The sequence below is a fragment of the Pipra filicauda genome, unplaced genomic scaffold (assembly GCF_003945595.2).
Source record: "Pipra filicauda isolate LSUMZ 115617 unplaced genomic scaffold, ASM394559v2 scaffold113_size4260070_pilon, whole genome shotgun sequence".
Lineage (NCBI taxonomy): Eukaryota > Metazoa > Chordata > Aves > Passeriformes > Pipridae > Pipra > Pipra filicauda.
The window spans coordinates 642,724-667,475 of record NW_024103585.1 but is presented as its reverse complement, the minus strand read 5'-3'; the positions used below and the strand labels follow the sequence as shown (position 1 = coordinate 667,475).

General features: G+C 41.7%; 1 protein-coding gene across 4 annotated transcripts in view; it reads right to left on the bottom strand.

The window, feature by feature from the left end:
- Positions 1-23,805, bottom strand: part of GRM8 (glutamate metabotropic receptor 8) — a 329,218-nt gene extending 305,413 nt beyond the window's left edge. Inside the window, exons 1-3 of one of the 4 annotated variants that reach the window (XM_027742595.2) lie at positions 23,573-23,805; positions 23,037-23,295; positions 15,367-16,212 (exon numbers count right to left, since the gene is read on the bottom strand). In XM_027742595.2, coding sequence (XP_027598396.1) covers positions 15,367-15,876 — 510 coding nt within the window. In that variant the 5' untranslated portion in view covers positions 15,877-16,212; positions 23,037-23,295; positions 23,573-23,805. Of the gene's footprint in view, positions 1-15,366; positions 16,213-21,511; positions 21,665-21,789; positions 22,354-23,036; positions 23,296-23,572 lie in introns of those variants that run through there. The other 3 variants (XM_027742591.2, XM_027742593.2, XM_027742592.2) reach the window with 3 other exon arrangements.
- Positions 23,806-24,752: the final 947 nt, after the last annotated feature.

Sequence of the window (24,752 nt, the reverse complement as noted above, 5' to 3'; positions counted from 1 at the left end):
CAGAGTGTCTGTAGAAAAGCACTGACAATCTGGTAAGAAAACATTTCCTTCACTGTGACACGCATTGACATAAGAACATCAGCAGCAGGTAGCAGAGAAGGACTTTTCCCCATGAACCTTCCTATCCCTGACCATAAACTTATCCAGATAAACCCCAAGCTACCACTGGTATTAATGTAAAAAACTGAAATAAATTTTTAAAAATGATTTTATTAGATAAAGTAAGGTTACAGTACCTCACAGAATGACACGTGGCACCAAGGTTTACAAAAGTCAGTGCTGTTAGCTTTACAACTCTAAGTCTTGCTAAGACATTCAGGTTTATTTACCAAGACCTATTTTCTATCCCTCTGCACAGGCTGGCATTACAATACTTTCCTTGTACATTAATATTGATTTATCTCAGTTGTTGCATTATTTTGCCCCTGGCAGGGACTGGTTGCCAGATTCACCTTTTTTTCTCTTCTTTTCAAAATATTGGCTTATTCTAGTTCCCTGGCAGCGTTCATGGAGCAAAGCACTGCTTAGCAGGAGGGATAAGGAAGACACAGACATTCCCTGATAACACGAAATAAAAATCAACTTTATAATCTACACAATATTAGCAACCCTATTGCTTTCTCAGCACTGCAGTTAAGATAGAGGGTGGGGAAGATCCCAACTGGGACCCTGAGTGCCCAGCCTGCTCCCATGCTCAATGTCTGCAGCTAGCCTAGCACATACAGCACCAATTTTTTGTGGATACCTCCCCCAGCACACCTCACTCCTCTTTTTCTGCTCCTCTTCCTAGCAGGATCTCAAGCGAACAAACCACCGGCTCTGCAGGGCTTGAGCCTTTTTGCTCAGTTTTCTAATTCAAATTACAATGAATGTTAACACACAGTGTAAACAGGTGAAAAGGGTTGTTGCTATTTAAATCCTGTATATTAATCACCTGTGGGAGATTAGTAATAGTAATAATAATAAGGGATAATAATAAGCATGATAAACACTTACATAACTACATGTGCAATAGGTAACTGAAAATTAAAGGTTAACTGCATGCATGTACCTGACCTTTTGCTTTGCAAACACGCAATAATTGCCGAGTATCTGCAGATGTGCTGTTAGTGGTATGCAGGTAAGTTCTGTCTTACTGAAAGAAAGATTTTAATGAAATAAATGTCAAGATGATTTCTTGGATGACTGCTTATACTAGGATTTGATCTCTTGTTTATACTTGCTTAATAGCCATAAATTATGGCATATGTTTCAGAAGCATGTAATTACACTTGTCATTCTGGGTGTTAAATTCCTAAGCATTGCGGACAAACTGTAACGATAGATGGCCAGTTCAGACATCAGTTATGGCAAGTTAAATAATTTAAAAAAAAAAAAAAAAAACAACCACACGAGGCACTGTAAAATGATCAAAGACACATGGAACTAATGTTACTTTTGGTTTTACCAGCAACAGAATTCTCCTAAGTTTGCTTTTTTACTGGTGCCTACTTGATAATTCTTTGCTTAAAAATACATTAAATGCTGTTGAGCTTTTCTAGTGTGGAGCTGCACTGTGCAGTATTATTATCAAGGTTTGTTCACTTGCTTGTTAGAGAGAATTTTCAAGTCACTCCTATGATCATCGGCTGCACCAAACTGCTACACTGGCCTGTGTGATGAGAAAACCAAAGTATTCATTTCACTTTTTTCTAAGGTAGCAATAAATGCTTCTTAGCTTACACCATTCTGTAATGTTTTCCATCAGTAACCAAAGGAAGAGGAAACTTTCATGTATCATTTTGTACTAAATTTCAGTGAGTCACTTAATGATCGTAAACCATCTTCAAACATTCTCATTGCTATGGATGGAAATCGAGCCTATGCCCACGAGAGAACACTTGGCCCAGGATACTCAGACCTCCCTCCTGCAAAGCCGGTGCTCAGCTGCCAAAGGCTTTCCTGACACTAAGGACAACCTGCTACTGTAGGCAGGGTGAATGACTTTTAATTTGTTGGCTTAAGGCAGGCTGCTCCAGCACATCAAAGAGCACACATGGCTCATTTTTGTAAACCAAAGCAAAGACCACATTAGATATGTTGCCAAATAAAATTTGATGCTAATAGCAGCATATACATAAGCTGGTTCAAAGCACAGGGCAGCTCTATTTCTCCAAATGTATAGCTACTTCAATCTAGTGACATTGCATTTCTCATGTTCTCAGGCACCCCAGTGCACTGCCACGGGTGGCAGCTGGGGCTGTGGAGCATTGCCTGCACTCAGACCTCGGGCTCCTGCCATCATTTGCTGTTCTCCTTGGCACGTGACACAGTGCAGGGAGTGCAGAATTCAGCTCTTACAAAGTAGGAATAATTATGTATATATAATGTTTCTTAATTTTTTTCCCCTTAATCTTTACAACAGAAACTTTTACTAAATCAGGGAAATTCATATATATTGATATCTAATTCCATAACTCCATTTTTTTAAGTCAGTGGATCTGAAAAGTGTCCCAACTAAAGTTATAACCACTGTATAATTTCATTATGACTTGCAGAAACGTTGGCCGTAAGCTCCCAACATAGTCCAATTGTTTGTTTTATTTGTCCATTTGACATTATTTTTATGGTTAATTTTGTGTGTGTTTTAATATTTTAATGATCTGTAGTGTTTATAGGGATGTGCCTGGAGCACTGCTGCAAATAGGAGCTGTAAAGTAAAACACAACATTATTTATTATCATGAATCAGTCTGCCTAAATAACTATAGTATCTACAATATTCACAGTATCCTGAAGAAAGAAAGAATAAAAAATATCACTGCTGTGGGGGTGTCCTCCAACTTTCTATATTCAAAACAAAAATGTCTACACTCCTTCTATAACATCCTATATGTAAAGCAAATCAAAAATAATTACAAACTGTATGTCAAGGACAAAAACGATCTATATTTTATGAGAGTATATAAATAAGACAGTTCATGGCACAGGTTTTGCACTGCAGAGATATCAGCCCTAGATACTGAAGGACCTGCTTGGCATTTAGACAGCTCAGAAATGAGATAGCAGCAGGTGGTTAGAAACTCCTAGTCTCTGGAAATCACTATGTCTTTCTCTATGACTAACAAACATAGATAGGCACTTCCAGAAGTCCACTTGCACTTCAGACTCATGTGGAGTCACCAGATTTAGCCATTCAGGTGAATACATGGGTCTATCCTTGAGGTCTATGTTAAACTAGGCAGATGAAGACAGGGGTGAGATAAATTTTGTGTTACCATTCTGGCCAAGACTTTCACACTTAATCTTAAAGAGAAAGCTTGGAAATTCATGGCTAAAGCATATAAAGGAATGTTTCAGTATTCAAATGTTCTTTACTGTTAGGTCACCCTATGGCACTCAGCAGGACTTCTTTGAAGATTTTTCCTTTGGTACTGGTCTCTGTCATGCGTATCCGTCATTTTCTTTTTTGTAATTTATCCTCTCAATGCACAAATACGTTCCAAAACTTAAAATGAGGCTGTAGTATCTGCCTGAATTATACTTAATAGCCTAGTGGTTGGAGTACTCAGCTGGGAACAACTAACCATTGAGTTACAGGGGTTTGGGACATGAAAGTCTCTCCTGCTGAAGCTGTTCATGTTTTCACAAACAATTAAAGTTCCATTGGACCCACCTGAGAGTAATTCACTGCATAGTCCAGTATTTAGCAAGGAATGGGAATAGCTAAGTTCAAATCATTACTCTAACGAACATTTAATGAATTGTAGCATGGATGAAATAAAATGTTCCCATTGTGCAAGCTTATCAGCAGTGAATAGACAGCATCTGGCAACAGCAGTGTTAACGTGCATACAGCTGTTCAGAGGTAGAAAAGCGGGCAAGAGTTTTCAAGAAGATGCACAATTACAGGCCTGTTTTGACAAACAGTTTTGATATTAGAGACCTCCAGGGAAAGTCCTGCACACAGGAGACTGGTGAGATAGGACCTGTTCTGACAGAAAGAAAACTCACAGGGTGGAAGTTCAGCACATACAGAGTGCCCTGGCATCCCTGTTTCTGCAGAGCTCTCACCCCATGTGACCAGAACTCTTAATTTTACTGTAAAGCAGTCTTGTCTGTTGCTGTGGGGACTAGAGTTGAACTGTCCCATCTCCTAAGCTATATTTGATACCCTTCTCTGAATCCAAAAGAAAGAATTTGCCCAAGAGCCTTGTGTAAGCCATGCGTAAACACAGTTTGGTAACAGGGGCACCAGCACTTAATGCATGATACCCAGGACTGTAATTTCAAACCTATCACTTGTATTTTACACTATGAAATTTCCAAATTAGAAATAAAACATTTGGTTTTACATGGAATATGAGTTATCATTTAACACAAAAGAGAACATTGTGGAAAGCTTTCCTCAACAAAATAAAACAAAAACAAAACAACGACAAAAATTTTTTTAAAAAAAGCACCATCAAATAAAGAAGCCCCTAAGTTCCACTTCCACTTCTACATGATCATTTTGGTTAAGAATAAAATGAATGCTTATTTTCAGTTTAGCTGTCAAACTGACTAATTATTTGCATACCCTAGCTCACAATATTGCGTTCATACCTTGGATATATTAAAAACAACTGAAAAGGAGGATATTTAACATAGGAATCAGCTTTTCTCTTAGTTCCTGATCCACTCCTGATAAATAGATGAGGTAGCTAATTACCACACATCTGACAGAAGTTGCACTATTCTTGGGGATTTTTACTCAATTTAAAGATAAGTAAAAAAACTTCTAATGAAATCAACATGAAAAATTAAACAAACAAAAAAATGGTTCCTAAGACACCAAGAAATAAACTGTATAATTGCCAGCTAGCAAGTCTGTTACAAAACTAATTTTACTGTCCCTCTTCTCAAGCATTTAAGAACAAAACAAATCCACTCAGTTAAGTAGAACGTACATTTGCACACACACCTATCCTAATTTTTTCCATCCTGCACTGCTTAATTTTTTGCTTTGGCATAACAATTACAGACATTCATTTTTTCCCAATTACTCTAATATAGATTGCAGGTATAAATTTTAACAATTTTAATTTTGTTGGGCAATAATCCAAATACTTTTTCCTGATTCTGGGGCTCTCTTTGACTGTCTCGGTTTCCTAAGGGGAAATCAGCCTCTGATTACAGGTCAGGCAGGCTTCACCACTTGCTCCTGAGACCTATGACTTGCATATTTAAATCATACTGTGAGTTGGATAATCTCCTTTCATAGCAAAACCCAGGGGAGAGAACTATGTAAGAGGATACAAGAAATCCCTCATTAAGAACTAGCTATCTGAAGTACTTATATGCCCCCACCCCTTACTCTTATATCTGATTATCAAGGAGCCTTTATATTCACAAATCCCTTCAGCCACAGAAGTGCTCTAACCAGGGAAGCAAGGGCAGGGGACCCTGGCCATCAGTCCTCCAGGGCCACTGGGCACCCAACTCCACGGGCATCAGCCACCAGGCTGAAGATTCACTGCTGTGTGACTTGCCCAAGGTCACAGAGAAAATCTATGCTGAGGCAAGACAAAGGATGTAAGGCTTCAACGGGCACTAGCACACAGCAATGGAAGTCTGTCACACTTAGACAAAGCTTTGCAACTTGCCATTGAGCCAAGTGATTATGTGATCCATACCAAAAATACCCTGCATTTTCGTCAGCTTTTTACATCTTTACTCTCATTCTCTTCTGCACGCCAGAATCAAACATTATTTGATGCATATGCAAAGACACAGTGAAATAGATATAACCGAAATGGTGAATCTTCATTCCTGAAGCACAAGTTCTTTGCTATTCAGCCTAAAAATAGAAAAGAGAAAAAAGAAACACAAGCTTTGAAACTTGGCAGGAATGGCAGGAAATCATACCTTGAGTCACAGGGCACTCTCAGCATCTGTTCCAACTGCAAGTTTTTCATGCTGTCACATACAGCACAGTTACCTTCCCATCTTATTCCAGTCTCCAAAACTAGCCCTAAAGATATTATTTTTTCTCTGCAGTCTGAAATGCCTTACACATCCAGTTTCCAAAATGCCGTTCAATCCGTACTGGAGATGTGAACCTTCTCATAGATGATGAGTTTTTGCTGTTCAGATGATATTTGGCAAAACAGTTCCCAGTGGGCTGAAACAACAGCTCTGACTGCACTTAGGATTTGCAAGTGGAACTGTTTAAAACATGCACAAAATAATGCTTGTTAATAAGAGAAATGTTTAAAACTTTCTAAGGGCATCATCAAATCCTGTCCAACAAAGAAGACATAAACACATTATTTTTCTTTTATGTTTCGTGCTTTTCAATAGCTTTAACTTTCATTACAAACATTTCAGTTCTGCCTGAACTGAGCACAAAGAGAATCAGCTCTCTAATCCTCAGGACAATACGTGTTTTCTTCACACTTTGGAAAGCAAATATAGCAGCTGGTAACTTTTAAATCCTGTGCTTTGTTATGCAAAGAATTGTAAACAGAATCATCAAAGTTAGGAGAGGAAAACACTGGCTACTTTGCCTAGAAAATTTCCCTACTGATACATAAATGTATATTTTTATACTTCTATCCAACCTAATTTTCAGAAAGCTATGAAGTAGGAAATTTGGCATTTTTCTCATAATACGCAACTGGATGAAACTTTAGACAACATATAACAGGGTACTTCTTGGCAATATTTTTTCCTAGTGGTCAACCCATATTTTCATTCCTGAAACAATATCCTACCTCTAGCTATATATGTCTGTGCTCTACTAACTCCTCTTTACGAGTAGAATTTGAAGTGTTAGGTTTGTAGTGTAGCCAGCCCTTTCTTCAGGTCATTTTTCGGGCTTCATTTTTGGAAGTGTCAGGCCTAAACAACTATTGCAGGATTCACAAGCTCTCTGAAATGTTTCTCTAGTGAATAGCCTAAGTACAACTGTCATGATAAGTTTTCACTAATATCTTAATATTCACAGTACTTTGCAAACAAAAACCAAAGAAAATTTATCTGAATAAGAGTAACCATCACTGTAGGGGATCAAAGTTACCATAATGCAATGGAGTTGCTTGATGAAATTGTGCCTTGCCTGGAAGAAGATTGTGATGGCATTTTAAATGTGACAGAGCCACTATCAAAGTAAAAATCTAAGGGAAGTTGTTAGTCACTTTTCATAGAATGATACCCAAAATGGACTATCATCCTTTTTCTAGTTTTCAACTTGTAGAAGAGCCATGTGCATAAATGCACCAGTGAAGAAGGAATGAAGATTCAGATTCAGCCTCTACAAATACTACTGCTATGTAACTAAATGCTGGAGGCATCTTCTGTGAAAGAACATAAGCCAAAACTCAAAAGATGAATTATTCCAGCTCAGAGAAGTCAGTTTTGCTCCTGTCCCACAGTCTCAAGCTGTAAAAGAGATACAGTAGAAAGAGGGATCTCACAATACCATGGCATATCTCAGCATTGCTATCAGGAATAGTTTATGTCGGAGAAGAGTTAGAGCCCAGGATTTATCTGAAGTGCCAGACAAGAAATCCTACAGTGAGGTAAAAAACAGAAAGACTCTTGTCCCTTTAGGGCTCAATCTTTCAACAAGCAGTTCCTTTATTTCCTGTTATCCCCCCAGATAAGTCCCTCTCCTAAGCTGTCCAGTTTCCAGCTCTTCCTCCTGCTGACCTGCTCATCCTCACAACCTACAGAAACCAAGACCCAGTCAGAGTCTTGTTTATTCAGCACGTCTGAAAAAACTTTTCTTTGGACACTGTAGAATGAAATAGTCACTTGAAAAATACTGGGAACAGTGGCCAAAAAGTAGCTTTTCTTAAGATAATGAGAGAGAAATAGAGCAGGTGTGAAAAGGAAGAGAAAAGGAGATGAGTAAGATTCCTTCCAAAGAAAAGTGAGAAAGAAACTGGTTTAAGAAACTGATACCACCCTTACAGGAGTTTAAGATTTTATAAAGCCACCTATCACTTTCCTCCAGGGCTTCCAAAGCCTTCCAGCGAGAAGAGGTTCTGTCTGGTGCAAGTGCAAGCATGGATCAACGCATAAACTTTCTTCAAACATGAAAGATTCATCAACGCTCATAGCCTGACCAGTCCCCTTCTGAAAGCATTTTATTCTCTCTATTGAGGGCACAGACAGCCAAGGGCCAACAGCCTCCTAATTTAAGGCCTCACTTAAATGCTTAATTGTCCTGTCAGAAGGATAAGAGACATAATATCTTGCTGGGAGCATATGTATATTCCAGCCCAGAGGAGCATATTGCTCTTGGCTATTTAATTCATTCCTGTGGAATTAGTGTCCCTCAGTAAGACTTTTGTTTGGATGACTACTTTTCTCTGATAAATGCTAGCAAACACAAAGATATATATTTAAGCACTGTAAACCAGTTTAATCCTAAAAGCACAATATGCTTTAGGGAAAATAATGAAAATAGAAATACACAAATCCCCAAAATCTACCACTTGGCTGTAACAAAATAGTGCCTGGTTTCTGATGACAGTCAGAAACCAGGACTATTCATATTGCCTTGTACTGTCACTGTACTGAAAAAATTAAACACTAAGGGAAAGGGTCGACTTAATTTAGTTCTCATTGTGGTTAATACAACTAACATTGCTGTACAAAAGCACTGAAACAGCATCAATGATCCTTGCAGTGTTTTGGTTTCCCTTCAGCGTGACGTAGGAGCAGAGGAGCTCTGTCCCAAGAAATCAGCAGCAATGTCTACACTGGTTAATCACATCATTTCAGAGCACATCTCTCAGCAACAGCTCAGCTGCCTCCACTGTCAGACTGTCAGGACAGTCCATAACTCGGCCACGACCTGTGCCAGCCAAGTCTTAGATTCCCGACAGGCTTCAGAAGTCAGCATGGGTCAGGAATCATTCCCCTCTGGTAACTTCCATGAAGCCCCATGATTTGGAGGAATAAAGGAGTGTGTGATGTGGGTATGGATTTTCTGTGTCAGCTGGCCTCGGTGCCAGGTGCCAGACAACTATGCCAGGCACATTTTGTTTACTGGCAGACAAACTGCCTCCTATTAACACAAGATCTTTAAAAAACCTCACTGCAGAGTTTGTGTTTCTGTGCATAAGTGAGCTGTTGAACTGCTAGGCTCCTCTCAGCCTTTTGCTCTTCTCACTTGTGAAATTATGACTGATATCTGTATTACTACAGGTATTATTTAACAAATAATTCAAGGACCTCTGTCATATTCAAACAACCCTAATATAGTGGTAGGAACTCAGAAAAACTTCATCCATGAAAGGATAAAACAATTTTCTCTGCATATGCAGTTTCCTTCATGTGAGGGAAAGATGCCCTCAGGGAAGTAGAAAGAAAATCAGACTGTTGGTCTTTCATAGGTGCACTCTCTTTGTAAGGTGCTCATGTACTGTGCTTATGGAATGATGTAAAAATCTCAACATTTTAGACAGCTTCAACATGCTTACAAAAGGAGGGGAGACATCTCAAGCATTTAAAAAACATTAATCAAGCTTCCGATTGTTCCTGTGAAATGCTTAAACACAAGCAAATCAAAATGACAAAAGAGAAGCACAAAAAGGTCAAGAGATTCGCCTCAAGCCTTATAGCAAATGAATTACAAATACAGAAAATAACACAGAAAACCAGATTGCCCCTTTGCTCTAACCATTGGTATAGCTTCATCTAGGAATGTTAGAAGACCAAAATTATTAAATCTTTAGAGGAATAGTTAAGGAACTAACATATTGTAAAATACTAAATGAATGCATCAAATTGCTTTTGTACTCCCTTGCCTCAAACAGCTTATCACAAATAAAAGTTGATGCTAATCAGTGCTAGCAGTTTTCACAGAATCTGAAAACCTATTATTTCCTCCGACTGCAAATAAAAAATTTGGCAACTGTTAATTATTGACACTAGCAAAGTGTCTCTCGTACCTATAATTTTATCTTGGTGTTGACCTGGCATTTGGCTCTCTCAACCACAAAACATTTAACCTAGTGCCGACAGAAGAATCATGGTTGAGTTAAAAGGGGGTTTTTGCATAACCAAGTGTCTACGGCCATGGAAATATAAAGAAATATTAATGTATCTTCTATGTAAAAGAAGTTCAATTATAAAAATAAAAAGGAAAAGAAAGAAATTATAATAAAGGTATTTTCCAGCCAACAAGACAAGATGCTCAGGCACTAAACAGATATGTGCTTGTACTAAGCGCTACCAAAAAACGCTGTAAAATTGAATGGGACATATTGGCAATGGGTTCCTTTTATAATTAAAAATTATTCAAGTACAAATATTATCTAGAGCAAAGGTAAAATAAATCTGTTCATCCTAAGAGCTGATTTCAAAATGTTTCAGTAGTCTTCTCCCTAACAGCAATTTTGCTTCACACTTCACACAAAATTTTCCACATATGTTTTAATCACCAGGAAAAAAATCGTCCTATTTCGAATTTCAAATGCCATGCAGCAGCAAATGTTATTGACACATGTAGCATGACACGGTGAACAGAAAATGGATATATTCCAATCAGTGTAGCACATTTTTTTATTAATGAACGCCAGTATGTTGTGTAAAATTCTTGAGCTCCTTCTTCACTTCATTAAAGTATATGATAAAGCTTTTCCATTATGGAAAGACCCTGCAATAAGACATGGAACAGACTGACTTCTGCATCTCCGTAGAGCCTCTGAAGTCTGTAATGCTCATGAGGTGCAAATATTTCCATAGATATAGAGACAGGATCAGGATCTGTGTATGGCTCAGGTTGCCTCACAAAAATATGTTTATGATCTCTGAAATTATGTGGTAAGATGTTATTACATTTTATTTACATCATATTCCTTTCAAACTTGAGATGCACTCCATTGCCACAATTTAAATACGTAGCCCTGCATTTATGCAGTTCAGTGAGGTTAGCCTCCGTACAGTGGTAATGCCCTCATTTCTGGGAGGCCTGTCTGCTGCTTCATGCAGGTCTAGAACACAAGGCAGCAAAAGTGCCAAATGGCAGCCAAATATAAAAAGACCTGCAACTAAGCATAAAAATAGCATCATCCAGGTACAGCCCTGGTAACTGCGCAAAGCTGCCAGCCAAAGATCCAAAATGAGGCAAGGAAACAATCAAAGAAAATAAACAAAATGCTGGTCGAACTAATATATTGCCTTCTAGATTTACTGAAAGAAACTATCCCTTGCATTTTGGATGGTTGCCATAAAGTTGAAAGAGTAACTCCATAATGTCATTTGTACTTGTACTTCTGAAGAAGTAAATGTGTATGAAATGTATAAGGCAAATGTGAATGCAGTGAGTATTAGTCCCATCAGACAGCAGCTATTAAAGTGGGTTACAGCGGTGCAGCAAGAAGGGAATTTGACCAAAAAGAGGAAATAAGTAATTTAGCCTTAGGAAAAGAGGAGAAAACAGAAGACGAGGCAAGGCAAGGCAAGGCAAAGCAAGGAAAAGAATAAAACTCTTGATGAATATTTTAGCTTTGTACACATGCATATAAATATGTACATAAAACCTTAAGATCACAATCCACCAAGCATACTGTCCACCCCTCTCAGTTTGCATGCAAACCAACATATCTAGGCAGCTCCTAGTGTGACACTGGCTAGAAGATGTGTGAAGGTGACCGATGGAGCGTACCAAGGAGTTCAGAAATAGTATGAGGTTTTTAGATGTGAGGACACTAGCATAAACAAATGTCTATCTTTTTCGAGCTGATTTTAACCATTGACATGAGTTATTCAGACATCAAACAAGTACAAGCTTTGAATACAGGGAACATAATACATGAATTGAGCTAGGTTAAAGAGTCTCTTGTTTCCTCCATGCCAAGTTTTGGGGAGTGGGAAGCAGCCCAGACGCTTATAAGCATCACACTTATAAGATAAAGAATACCACCTAGTCACGCCTGAGCACCCTACAGAAAACCAGAATTTCAGTAAAATAAATATAAGGAAGGATATAAGAGTAACATTTTGACAGATTGAGTTAGTAGAAAGGTTGTCTTTGTGACTGTGAAACTACCCAGAGACAGCCAGCTCCTGAATAGATTCTGTCAGCCTCTGGCCTCTTGTCTCTATTTGCCGTGTGAAGCAGCCCACTCCTGATGTTCACTGATAAAAAGAACTTAAAATTCAAGTGGGCACAATCTGCCCTGAGATCCCTAATTAACTGGTTAAGTGGGCAGTGGCTGTGTTACTACCTAGCATAGTCTTCTGCTTGCCTTTCTTCCACTGTATTTGCAGCAAGACCAGCTCCAAGTTCTGAAAGTTTAATAAGTAACTTTTTTTACCAAGTACCAGAGTCATACAAGATGAAAAACCACCACTTTTCGATAATCAAGGCATAACAGCAATTAATTCCATAATCCAGTGTTTTCTGTGTGTAAAGTGCCTCTGAAAGGTCTAAAACCACCAAGAGGTGAAATTTAGCCTGTCCGAATTTGGACCTTAATGTTTTGAATCTAGTAACGGTAAGACCTACAGAAAATCACCTGCTAAGCAGCAGTGTACGTCAGAATTCACAAAAGGAGAAAAAGAGTTCAAGGCAAGCCATTTGATCAGGAAAAAAGTCTATAGATCAAGGTTGTTTTCTGTGTTGGCCTCCTTCCTCTTCTCATGAAAACACTTAGATAAAAGAATACCATGACTATCAATCAGTTTATGCTATCCATCAGATCATCAGATAGGACTATTGACCTGTATGTTTTCTGTTGTAAAATCAATAAAAGAAAGGAAAAAAATGGCAAGAAAAAGAAAAATAGCAGCATAAAAATTCAAGCTGCTGAGCATAGTATTTCTCAGTATATCTTTGTGTATTCACATTGAATGATATAATATACTTCGCATAATTTCATCAGATTAAAATTTCACTGGATAATAGCGTTCTCAAAAAATATGTAGCCCTGACATTCAGGAACTTCAGAGCAGGTATTAAAGCACTACTGATCTTCCAATTACAGATTCAACTTGCTAAATAGAACTGTTAGACAGAAATATGGATAAATCACACTCATTCTGGATATAATGGAAACAGGCATTTGCATGATGGTGATCACTGGCTTTATGAAAGTACAGGCACTTATACCAGCTGAGTGACCAGCCTTGACATAGCTTGATATATGTCAAGGCTAGTCACTCAGCTGGGGTAAGTAATGCCTTTGTGAGCATGGACCAAGGTCCAGGTCCTCAGCTACAGAGCTGTGCAGATGCACCAGCTGAGAATTTCAGCCTATATCTTTGGTCTGAGTACAACCCAAACTGGATTATCCATCTGTATTTCTGGCAAATGACCCTTAATTTCCTAATACTCTTGACGATAACCATTGTGAATGGTTTCTATAGCGTTGCTAACCAAGGGCCTTATCCAGAAGCCTTTACACATGAAGAGATCCACTTCTGAGAGGAAGGTGTAAAAACAGATTTCAGATGCTGGTCCACCATCAGACATTAAAGGGTATAATTTGACATATTTTTACATTATTAAGAATATTTGTGCAGGATCTATAATTAAAACTAAAAGAGATGTCTCCTCCTTTTGCCAGCAGCTGTGTTACATCAATTAAATGGGTAAATAAGATCTTTCCCCAGAGGGGATATCACATGGCTTTCTATTGATTAAGACTGCAGTAGAACGTTATTTGCAATTTTATTGCATAACGTAAATCAGAAGGTAGCTGTCAAGGTTTCAGAAGACAAATTGCAGCTATCTTAGACAATTCATAGGCCTCTTTCCTTCTTGCTGCTCTTATTTCACAGTTAATGCATGTCTTACAAGGCTTAGTTTCTTAAATCAGTCTACAGAATCGTATTCAACTCAAAACTGGGTGTAAGCCATAGTCTATGTGGCCCTGCATTATAATGGCTCTTAAACTGACCTTTCCATCTATCATTACTTCAGAACTATGCATTATTTAATAGGGTAGCACAACTTAAAAAAAGAATGTGAAATAAAAAATAATCACCTCCTACAACATGTATGATTGCTCCCAGGAAAGACAGGTATCCCCACCAGGCATAACTCCAGAGGTGTTCTCCATGTAGAATATTTTTTAAATCTTAGCTCAATTTTGTGTACCTGATTCTCACATGCAAAACATATGGCTGGAACAAGTCCACTACTCTCAGACCTGTACAGTAATTGCAGCTGCAGATCAGTTTTGAGAATGAAATGAACACCTGACCACAATCCAGCAGACATTTTGCTCCTCCACTGAACTGTAATTCCATCATTATACCCTTTGTGGGAGAGCCAGAGGGAAGAACAAAAATCTCCATTCAAATGACCAAAATACTCTTTGCTGATGTGAGAAACCTTAAAAAAAGAAACCAGTCTTTCTCTACTAATAATCAATCTCTCAGTTACAACAACTAGAAAACAAGTGCAACACTTTTCAAAATATATAACAGCAATATTTAACATTACCAGAATCTTCTGCACCAAAGTCAAAGAAATAGTCTTTAGGTAGTGTTTGTTGGTTGTTAAGCTGTGTGAAATAAGGAAGGGTTTCTGAATGGATGGAAGGAACAGTAGGTGGTGGGACAGTAATAGATTCAGACAAAAGTTACAGTCGTTCTGTATACAGAAAAAAGTGCTCAACTTACCATTGTCTGTTTGCTATTGCATAGGATTAAAAATTAAATATCTGTTGCCTGATTTCTTCCATCCAAGTTGATTGATTAGAATGTGTTCATCTTCCTATCTAACAGCAAATTTAAAAGTGGCAGGCTTACTTTTCCATTATTTAGAATGTCTGAGCTTAATAAAGTGCATGGAAGGAAATGTCAGAACTGTTGCCTAAAAATTATCACTTACAAGGTGATAATAAAGTCTGGAAAAAAATATCACCTTGTAAAAAATATGGAGGACGTTAAGATTTCAAGGAAATCAAAGGTATTACAGTACACTTCATTTGGCTAGACATTGCACATCAATAGTACCAGATTACTACTGGCATATCTTTCGAGGTAAGGAAATTATCTGATCCTCCTACAAATGTATTTGTGTTAAAATCTTATATTTCCTTCTTCCGGAAATTTGAGAATCAATCCCAAGATAGTCTTGATGAGCATAAATGCTCAATATGGAGCAAATGTGAGTAGTAAAAGTATAAGGATACAAATCCCTAAAGAGTTAAAATGAGCTTTGGTTGCCTAGAACTCCAAATAAATATTCGAGACCTTAAAATAGGGTCTGCAAACATTGCTTTGGGGTATTTTTCCCCTCTTTGCTTTGAAAGGACAAACCAGCCATTTCAGATTTCTGAATGTGGTAGAGTTCTTTCTTTTATGAAGGTAACACATCACAGCCAGCTCACTTACTTAATTTTTCTTGAAATTTAAAAGAAAGATAGAAAATGTTCCTTACCTTAAAAAGTCTTAAAATATTTGCGACCATAATGGACACAGAACTTGCTGCAGCACCTATCACACCTGATATCTTGTCTGGCTTAGTGAAAATAGGTGGGTCACCGTTTGCACACTTCACATCTGAACCATCTTTTTCTATCAATGCTTGCACAAATGTTAAGGACTGCTCCAATGCATAAGTGTCCCTGGAACATGTATCAAGGATCCGGACACCTAGGGTGATATTGGCAAGAAGATCAGGGTCTTTATTAATCTGATCAACTGCATACAGCATTGCCTCTAGTCTGTGGATCCCCTTCTCCTTCTTGAGCTCCCCACAAGGCACCCCTCTATCCCCTTTTGCATGAACAGGGAACAGTCCTCCCAAGATGATGTCCCCATCCAGTCGGATGGAGTGGGCATATTCCTGGCCATGAGTTCTTTGCATCAGAGTGAGTATCCAGTAGAATTTGGCTGTTAACAGGAAGAAACAATGGCAGGAAACCAATCGTTTCCCTTCGTATACCATTTTCTCTGAAGACGTTGTTGCTATCCAGTATCCAGATTTTCTTCTTGCTAAAGAATGAGGCTGACCATTTGAAGCTGCACTTTCTGGAGGCTACCATCAGTGCCCAATAAGTCATATAGAACCATGCGGTAGGTAGGTAGAAAAAGGATCTCAGCAGAAGTACATAAAATGTGATTTACAAAAGATGTCCCACTGATGTAACTGGTTGACCAGCTTTTCTGAGATGTGGTTTTCAGTTGCTCTTAATTGACTGCGTAGGGTAGTATGTCTGGTCCTGATGCTAAAAGGAAGTCAGTAGCTTATGTCCTTGTATTTTGCCCTACAGCTGAGGTACTTCTGAAAAAAAGAAAAAAAACAAACAGTGAGAAAGACCATTTAGTTCAGCAGTTTTTTACCTGTCACACAGTGTATTTACTTTCGAATAGAAGTTACATTGCCTAGGTTTCACTTTCCATATTCTTTAAGTGAGCAATTCTTGGCCTTCAGTGAATTTGAACACCTGGCTGCACTGTACTACAAGCCAGGAAATTGATGATGCCAGCAGAGCAACAGCCGAATCAGGGGAACTAAACTTAGCTTGGTGTTCAGATTCTGAACAGTAGTTCGTATTTACCTTCTTGTTGCATGATATCCAGAAACAGACTTGCTCCATAACACATAGTATTTTCTGTTTTGCTGTATCATTCTATTCCAGCCTACAAAAACGTAGTAACTACTTCTCCTCCTGGAGAGGTCCCCTTTATGACAATGGAGTAATCAGGGCTCCTGAATTTAAGTACACTCTTCAGCCACTGCACAAGCACATTCAAATCATTTGGATGTTAAACTGATTATTTCTCTAGTGGAATTCACTTGCAGGGGGCTAACTATATATCTAAATCTCCTTCGAGATAGTTTCAAACACTCAATTATTTTCATGAAAAGGTAGCTGATTTCTTAAGCAAAAGGAGCGCAACATATTGTGTTAGGAAACCAGCTGAATATCTAGTACTCCCTTTCTGACATTTTACTTTAGCTGAGGTCCAACATTAACAAGGTCTCTGCTTGAATTTGGACCACATTAAATAGGAACAATGTTGTGCCTGCACTGATATTTGGAGAAGTCTCACTGATTGTAACAAAATCAGGATTTCAGCCTACATATCTAAACACCTGACTGACTGTTATATCTCCGAATTGCCCACACTTTAATTCTCAAAGGAAGGCATTTATTTATTTCATTATTTAACAAGATTACACGTCTGAATAAATTTTTAAAGCTCTGAGGAGAAGAAAGAATTAATTTTACTTGATACTAGGTAGGCACCTGTGGGCAACTGTGTCTGAGGCAGTCTCTCAAGAAATCTATTATAGGCTACAGAAAGCAGTGGACACCCTAGGGTGCAATTCGCCTGATCCTTTCCTTTACAAACGTTTTACTTATTATGAAATTGATTACACTGGCCAAGCACCTCCTCACTGCCTGTGCAGAAAATCTGGGCATCAGGCTTAACTGCAGATATGTACTTTGTCCTTAGTGATTTGACTGGTTCCTATCAAAAATATGATCACACTAGAACACAACTACAGACAAAATCAGAAGACAGGTCTATATTGTTTCTCAAAAACATTTTTAATTATCTTCCACAAAATTTTTGTATATCATGTGGCAACAAAACTAAAAATGCTCATTGATAATGTTTAAATTTGTAATCCTGTTTTTACATTTATTTTGCTACATGTTTCTCTCCAAATGATAATATTAAGCTCACAAAAGTTGAATCAGAGTTTTTAAATAGCAGCTATTTGAAGGCCTGAGAAAAAGTTTCACAATTGAAAGTCTTCTTTTAAATGTGAAGATATATCACTGTGATTTGGTAACAGAACGACTTGAAAATGAAACATCTTTTATGTGCGTGAAAAAAATCACTGCAATTGAGAGCAGCACACAGGACTTTCAGTGCCTCTTAACATTTAGTTTTGCTTGAATTTGGCTCAGGGTTCAATCTAAATGAAACAAAATCTGTGCTGTTTTACGTGATAATCCCATCATTCTCCTTTGGCTCCTTTTGGGAATACAGGTTACAAAGCTGCCTAGGCTTCAGCTCCATGAGCCAAACAGACTCAGTCACAAATGGAACAACTTGACTCACACTACCATGTGGTTTAATCCAGGCCCACAGAATGTTTCTCACATTATAGAGAAAAGACCAAACTATTACCTAGCTACAATTATCTGTTGTTTTGATTGTCTTAGTAGAAAAATCCAATTAAGGGTTCAAAATAGTAAAGAGTAGAAGTTCTATCTACACCTAAAATACGTATGGAGGTAATTTTCTTTACAATTCCACAATGAACAACCAACTCATTAGTCCAAGCATTTATGTACAAACCAGAAAAGGAGCAATTCACCGAGGGAATAAAAGATAAGACTACTCTTATTTAACACTGTATAGAGAACAAGAAAGCACCACTGAAAAATATTCATGAAGAAAAGAAGCACAGGTTTTTCTCTTTCTCAGCCACAGGTCAATTCCTTATAGCCAAAGAATGACCAGAAATTAAAGCAAGTGTCAGTCCTTGTGAAAACAAATAGTCATGAATGCAACTATTGCAACCCAAATTCTAACAACAATGGAGAAGCTACAGTGAGCCCAAGATCCTCAGTCCAATATTTTATCTAGAACTGGTTGAAAATCAAATGAATTGATAATTAGCATTTTTCAACATTAAAGTCTACATAAGCTCTGTCTCAACTTGCATGGTTTCCTGAAAAAATGTTCCTTTGCTGCAACTGTCCACAGCCTGTCTATAAAAGAGAAATAAAATTTTAAAGTGTTCTTTTTAAAAATTTAAAACCTTTTAGTCTTTTTTTATGTTACCTAAGAAATAAAAGCTTCTATTATACTACCTAATTTATTCATGCCACACTGCTTTTTATATATTGATAAATATTACTTTTTATAGAACATTGCAAGCCTGTGTAGCTAAGCAGAAAGCGTATGATCTAAATTAATTCCATTTTTATCAATGAATTTTAGTGAAAAAGTATGGGTCTCTGGGCTATAAAGCTTGAATGAACTTTTCTCATGTGCAGAGATTTCATTTGAAGTAAAATGTTGTCCTTTTCCAATTGACCATAACAGTTAAAATTAATGCAAATATATTCTTGGTTTAGCAGGTTTCCCACTGTAGTAGTTGGTGTTCACTAGAAACATGACTTCAGAGAAGAAATTCATACATTTCCCAAGCATAGTCCAAGAGTAAGTGCACCACAAAGCCTCTCTCCCAGTCATCTGGTAATACATACTTCTCTTGGGTTTAATTCATTAAAAATATCTGGCATTATCAGAACATATTGCTATTTTTAAAGCAATTTCAACACAAACCTCCACTTGTTCTGCTAGAATATATGTATTTTTAAACCTAAGGAGGCGGAGTACTGCAAGACAGGGGAGATGGAAACTTCTGCATGTAGTGTCTGGTTCTGAAATTACTTCCTTCATAAAATCATTCAGCTTTATCAGATATTTGGTACTCGGTGTTGGGTATTTTGGTACCACATTGCCAGAGTCAGTGCATCAGAATGTGCCCAGACCAGTCACTACTCCAACCACAGACTCATTGCAACTGAGCGACAGGCTCATTGTGGAATCTCTTCATGTTAATGAAAAGGTCTAAATAATGAGCTGAAAGTGAAAGATAAATACTTAAATAAATACAGAAAATGTCTCTATTTTGTTAACAAGGTTCCTGAAAGAGCCATCTTCAGCTGGCTCTGAAGTCTTGGCTGAAAATATATAGAGAGATTCAATATGTTCATCAGGAAATATGTTTTAAAAAATCTCACAATTAAAGGCAACCGCAGGAGCAAGGAGTACTCTCTGCAGGATAAGGAGGATGAATATTTTACGATGGATGTTGCCAGACAGACACATCTGAACCCTTCACTGAGGGACAAAATAAGCTATTTAGTGAGAGACAAAAATACTGGAGAAAAAATATTTAAAATTTGTTTAAGACCAAAAAAATTAATTTGTCATTACATTTGAAGTACATTGGAACTGCACTAAAATAAAATAAAATAAAATAAAATAATAAAATAAAATAAAATAAAAATTCTGTGAACTAGGATAGGAGGAGTCCTAGGGTGAAAACCCATTCACAAAATATCAGATTGTCCAGTCAATGCAAAACTAATCTGGTTTTAGTGAATGAAAACAAAATAATGGTAGCTTTCATTCTTAAGTTCTGAGGAGGAAAAAATAAAGAACAAATGTGACTATTTTGATGTTTTACTACTGGTGTGTTACTTCTGAACTATGAAAGAATTATCTTGCTAATGTTCATAACAGTTGCTTCTTTCTCCCATACAACATTCAGCAATGAACAAATAGCTAAATTTCCCCACAGACCAGGTAAAGAGTTGCCACCTGCATACAGTAACCTGACACATATAGAAGATTAATGGGTTTTGCTGACAGCAAAAGGGAATTTGGAAAACCTTTGGCCTTGGCATCACAACTCCTAACTTACAAGAGAATTCTTCACTGATGTAAGTAGTCTTATCTACCTCAGCTTTTCTGTAATGGTTTGCTGTGCCCCTGCCACGGAGGTAACCTTTACACAATAATCAGGACTTCAAGGCAAATCACTCTCAGCATCTCCTTTACAGGAACTATTTCTTCCCTGTGCAGTCTGATGTCTCTCCGCAGTCTGATCAGCCCCTTTTCAAATACCCTAGAGCACCCGCCTTTGCATACCCTGCAAATATCCATTTACCAAACAAGCTACCCAGCGAAAATCCAGCACAGTTCCTTCTGCTGGGGTGAAACTAACAGGAGTTTACAATTCATAAAAAAGAAACAGCATCGCATATTTTCCTCTACCTTTGATTGGACTTAGAGCTGAATGAACCCTATCAATATTAACACCTTTAGAGTTGGTTTCACCTCCGGTCTGGCAAGTGATGATCGAGATTTTCCCAGGCACCCTAGGAGAGCTTTGTCTGTTGTTTTTGCTTTCATTTGACCCTCTTCGCACTAGACTTCCCAGCCGGCACAGTTGGATTCAAAGCAGGCGCTGCTGGCATAGTCCAGTGCTCCGCGTTAAGGGTTCTGCCCTCAGAAACGCAGCCGCCCACCGAAATCGTCCCGGGGCACCCTGCGGGGAAGTCCCCCACTGTGTCCGCGCATGACCCCGGCGGCGGTCCCGGCGAGCGGCCGGGTCCCCCGGGCGCCCAGGTCGCGGCGAGCAGCGCACCGCCTCCCGCGCTCCGCATCTCGCGCATCGGGCCAGTGTATCCCGCACATCACTCCGCACCGCGCCCTGCGAACCGCACCCCGAGTACTGCACCCCAGGCACCGCACCCCGCGCATCCCGCACAGCAGTCCGACCACCGCGCCCTGCACAGCACCCCTCACAGCACCCCACGCATTCCACACGGCATTCCGCACCTCACCCTGAACAGCAACCCGTGCACCCCGCACAGCACTCCGACCACCGCACCCCGCACATCCTGCAAGGCACTCGGCACCGCACCCTGCAGAGCGCCTGGCACCGCACCCCGCGCACCCCTCACCCCGCTCTCTGCCCCTCCATCCCTCTCCGCCCGCCGCCGGCGCACGCCGCCGGGAGCGAACAGCCGACCACGCACCGGCTTTCCGCGCGGCTTCTCCGTGCTTTCCCGGATCCTAGCGCGCTCGGCACCTTTCCTGGGCCAAGGAAGGGCTACTGCAGCCCGGCCGGCCCCGCCTGTTGGAGGGGCCCGGGGAGCGCCCCCGGGCTGGGCGAGCCGGCTCTCCCCGCGCAACTCCGCGACCATCGCCCATCATCGCGGAGCTTCTCTCTTGAAGGGAGCCCCCTATTGTTCTCCACTTTACTTAGCCGAGCGATTTATGATCATTTTTTTTCTCTTCCCTGGCTCATCCGTACCCCAGCTGGCGTCTGCTGTTAAGGGATTCCGGCACAGCCTCGTCGCGGCTCTCCCCGCGGCCTCGCTCCTTCCAGCCTGCGGCCGTAGGACGGGTCTGAGCCGCCTCTCGCCGCGGCCTTGTAGCCGAGGCGGCCCGTGGGCGGGGGACGGCGGGCACATGCGGATCTCCCGGCTGGAGCCGAGGCTTCAGAAGTCCCCTCCGAACCCTGTTCCCCGGCCGGGAGCAATGCACCTCTGTCAGCGGCGATGCAAAAACAAGCGTCGCCCTTTATTTCCAGCCGCCGGTGATTCCTTCCTCTCCTTGCATCAACTGGTCAGTTTTAATGCGCTTCTGCTCCCCTCTCGATGCAAACCTAAGTCTCTTTTAATGAATCCCTGGTCCCAGAGGTCAGAAGCTTGCAAACTCTAAAATGCCGATGCTGGATTTCCATGCACTTTTGGCCACTGATCGATTTTTTTTTACTTGAGTTGTTTTGTAGGTTTTTTTGTTTGGTTGGCTGGTTGATTTGGTTTGTTTTTTTAACCGTGTCGTACATTCCTCTGCCAACACTTCGAATTCCTACATGCCAGCACCTGGGGATGCTGCTCCGCGACGAGGACAGCTAACCCCTTTCCTCGTGCCGGCACAGCGTTTCGCCCTCTTCCTCCGGGGAAGAAGCCCCCGGAGTCCAGTGGGGATCCTCCTGTCCCTTCCCTCCCCAGGGACACGGGGGTCTCCCCTGGGGAGCCAAGGGAGCGGAGCCCACCCGACAAGGTATGGGCGGGCGGGCGGCAGCTCGCCCGACCCCGGCCCCGGAGAACTTGACGGCGGCAGACAGGCTGGCCCGTCCCCCCGAAGTGGTGGGAGCCCCCTCTTCCCTCCCGGGCAGCGAAACGTGAACAGGGCGGCGGGGAGCGCGGGGGAACCCCTGTGCCCCCCTCCTCCCGGGGGGTGGGAGACGACCTGGCTAAGGCAGCCAGGGGGAGATCTCACTGCTCGGGAGCTCCGAGTCTCCCTTTTTGCTTGCTGCTGTGACGGCACCGTGTCCGGGATCTCTTTCGTTAGAGCTGATTGGGGGAGGATATCGACAATAAAAATGATAAATATTTAAAGCAAAAATATAAAAGACCCCTGAGCCACAAAGCAGGCGGAGAGGATTGCCCAGGATTCACAGCCCCAAAACCTTAACTGAGGCAAAACTCGCATTGAGTGCTCTTCGCTCCTTAAAATAAGAACTAAAGGCGACACACACAGATACATAAATACCTTGATCAAAAAGGGTTGCATATCCGTATTACTGTGGAGGTCACTGGAATTATACTCGGCGCCGATCGGGAATAGCATGAGGTAATTTCTGTACAATTCTCGTCTCAGACAGCTTCCCCCAGCAGCGTCAGCTTAATATGCGAAAGCTCAGCCTGGGACAGGTATTCAGGAGAGTGGTTTCAGTCGTGCTGTATAACACTTGCGATCAGCCAAGCCGAACCTGCTCCACTGACTCCTTCCTCACTTCTCCTCCCCTCGCCTAAAAAAAAAAAAAAAAAAAAAAAAAAAAACAAAAAAAAAAACACCAACTTTTTGGGACCAGTGGCTCAGCACCCGTAACGATACCAGCCCTGCGCCGCCTCACCGCTCAATCGCAGCGGCGGACACACGCACCGGCCCGGCCGTGCCGCTCACAGCCAAGCGAGAAAATACCCCCAGACCGTCCGTGTGCGCCGGTGGAGCGGTCCCCGCCAGGAGCCACACGGTTCGGTGTCCCCGGGTGCCAGCGGGAGCGGCGCGGCACCGCCTGCGCTTACCGCCGCTCCGGCGGGACGGGCACGGCACGGCTCAGCTTGGCGGAGCACGGCAGGGCACGGCTCGGCTCGGCGCAGCGGGGCGGGCGCGGCACCACACTTGTAGCTGTTCTTGGTGCTGAAGGCGGCGGCGCTCCCCGGCACGGCACAGCCCGGCACGGCACAGCCCGGCACGGCATGGCTCCACGTGAATCCCCAGCTGGCCACGGGCTGCGGCTCCCGACCCGCCCGCCCGCGGCCGGCACCGCCCTCCGCCGACACACCCGCTCCGCTCGGGACACGGGGCCGCGCACATGTGTGCCGCGGGATTCCTGGGCAAAGGGAGCCAATAAAGGCTCAGGCGGTAGCAGTGGGCGAGCGGAAGAAAAGAGGGAGACAAGGAGGGGGTCACCGGCCTGAGCTGGCTGTTTAATGCAATTTCCCCGAGGGTGCGGGGCCTCCATCCCCATCCCTCCTCCCGCGACCGGCGGAGCCGTGTCCCCTGCCATAGGATCGATGACATAGGGTAAGATTCCCGACGCTCTTTGTCCCATCCCCGGTTTCGGCTTGCAGCTCAGATGCCGTGTGGCGGAGTTCCCATTTATCCCCCCAGGCACCCGGGAGGTTTCGGCAGCACGAAGTCAGGCCCCCGAAGGGTAAGGGACACAGTCGGGAGTATTTCGCCGGAGGAGTCTGGAAGTTTGTTCCTCTCCTCAAAGGCGCTCCCCACCACACGACTACCGTACAGGGATGCCCCGCGCCACCGAGTGGGAGCGCCCGGGCCGGCCCCGCAGAGCCGACGGCGCAGTCCCGACTGGGCCGCTTCGCCCGCCCGGCAGCGCTGCCGCAGCCTCGGTGAGAAGGTTCCACCTCGAGGGCGCCGCCCGCAACTGCACCCGCGGTGCCCGGCCCCCGCACGGCTTGGCGGGGCTCGGCACGGCTCAGCCCCCGGCCTCGGGAGTTGGAGAGGGCTCCAAACCCCACGGTGTGAGCAGGATGGCCGGTTCGCCAGGCTCCTGACATCAACCGGATCTTTTCCATCTTCCCATTTCACGCTACTCTGAACTACTTTCCTTAATAACAAATAACATTTTTCTTTGCTTTGCCGTGACTGTCTTGCTTACTTAAAACACCATTGTTGGAAGGAGGAAGAATTCCAAGTGTGCTCAACTATATCCAGCCAGTGCTTCCATGATCATCTCTG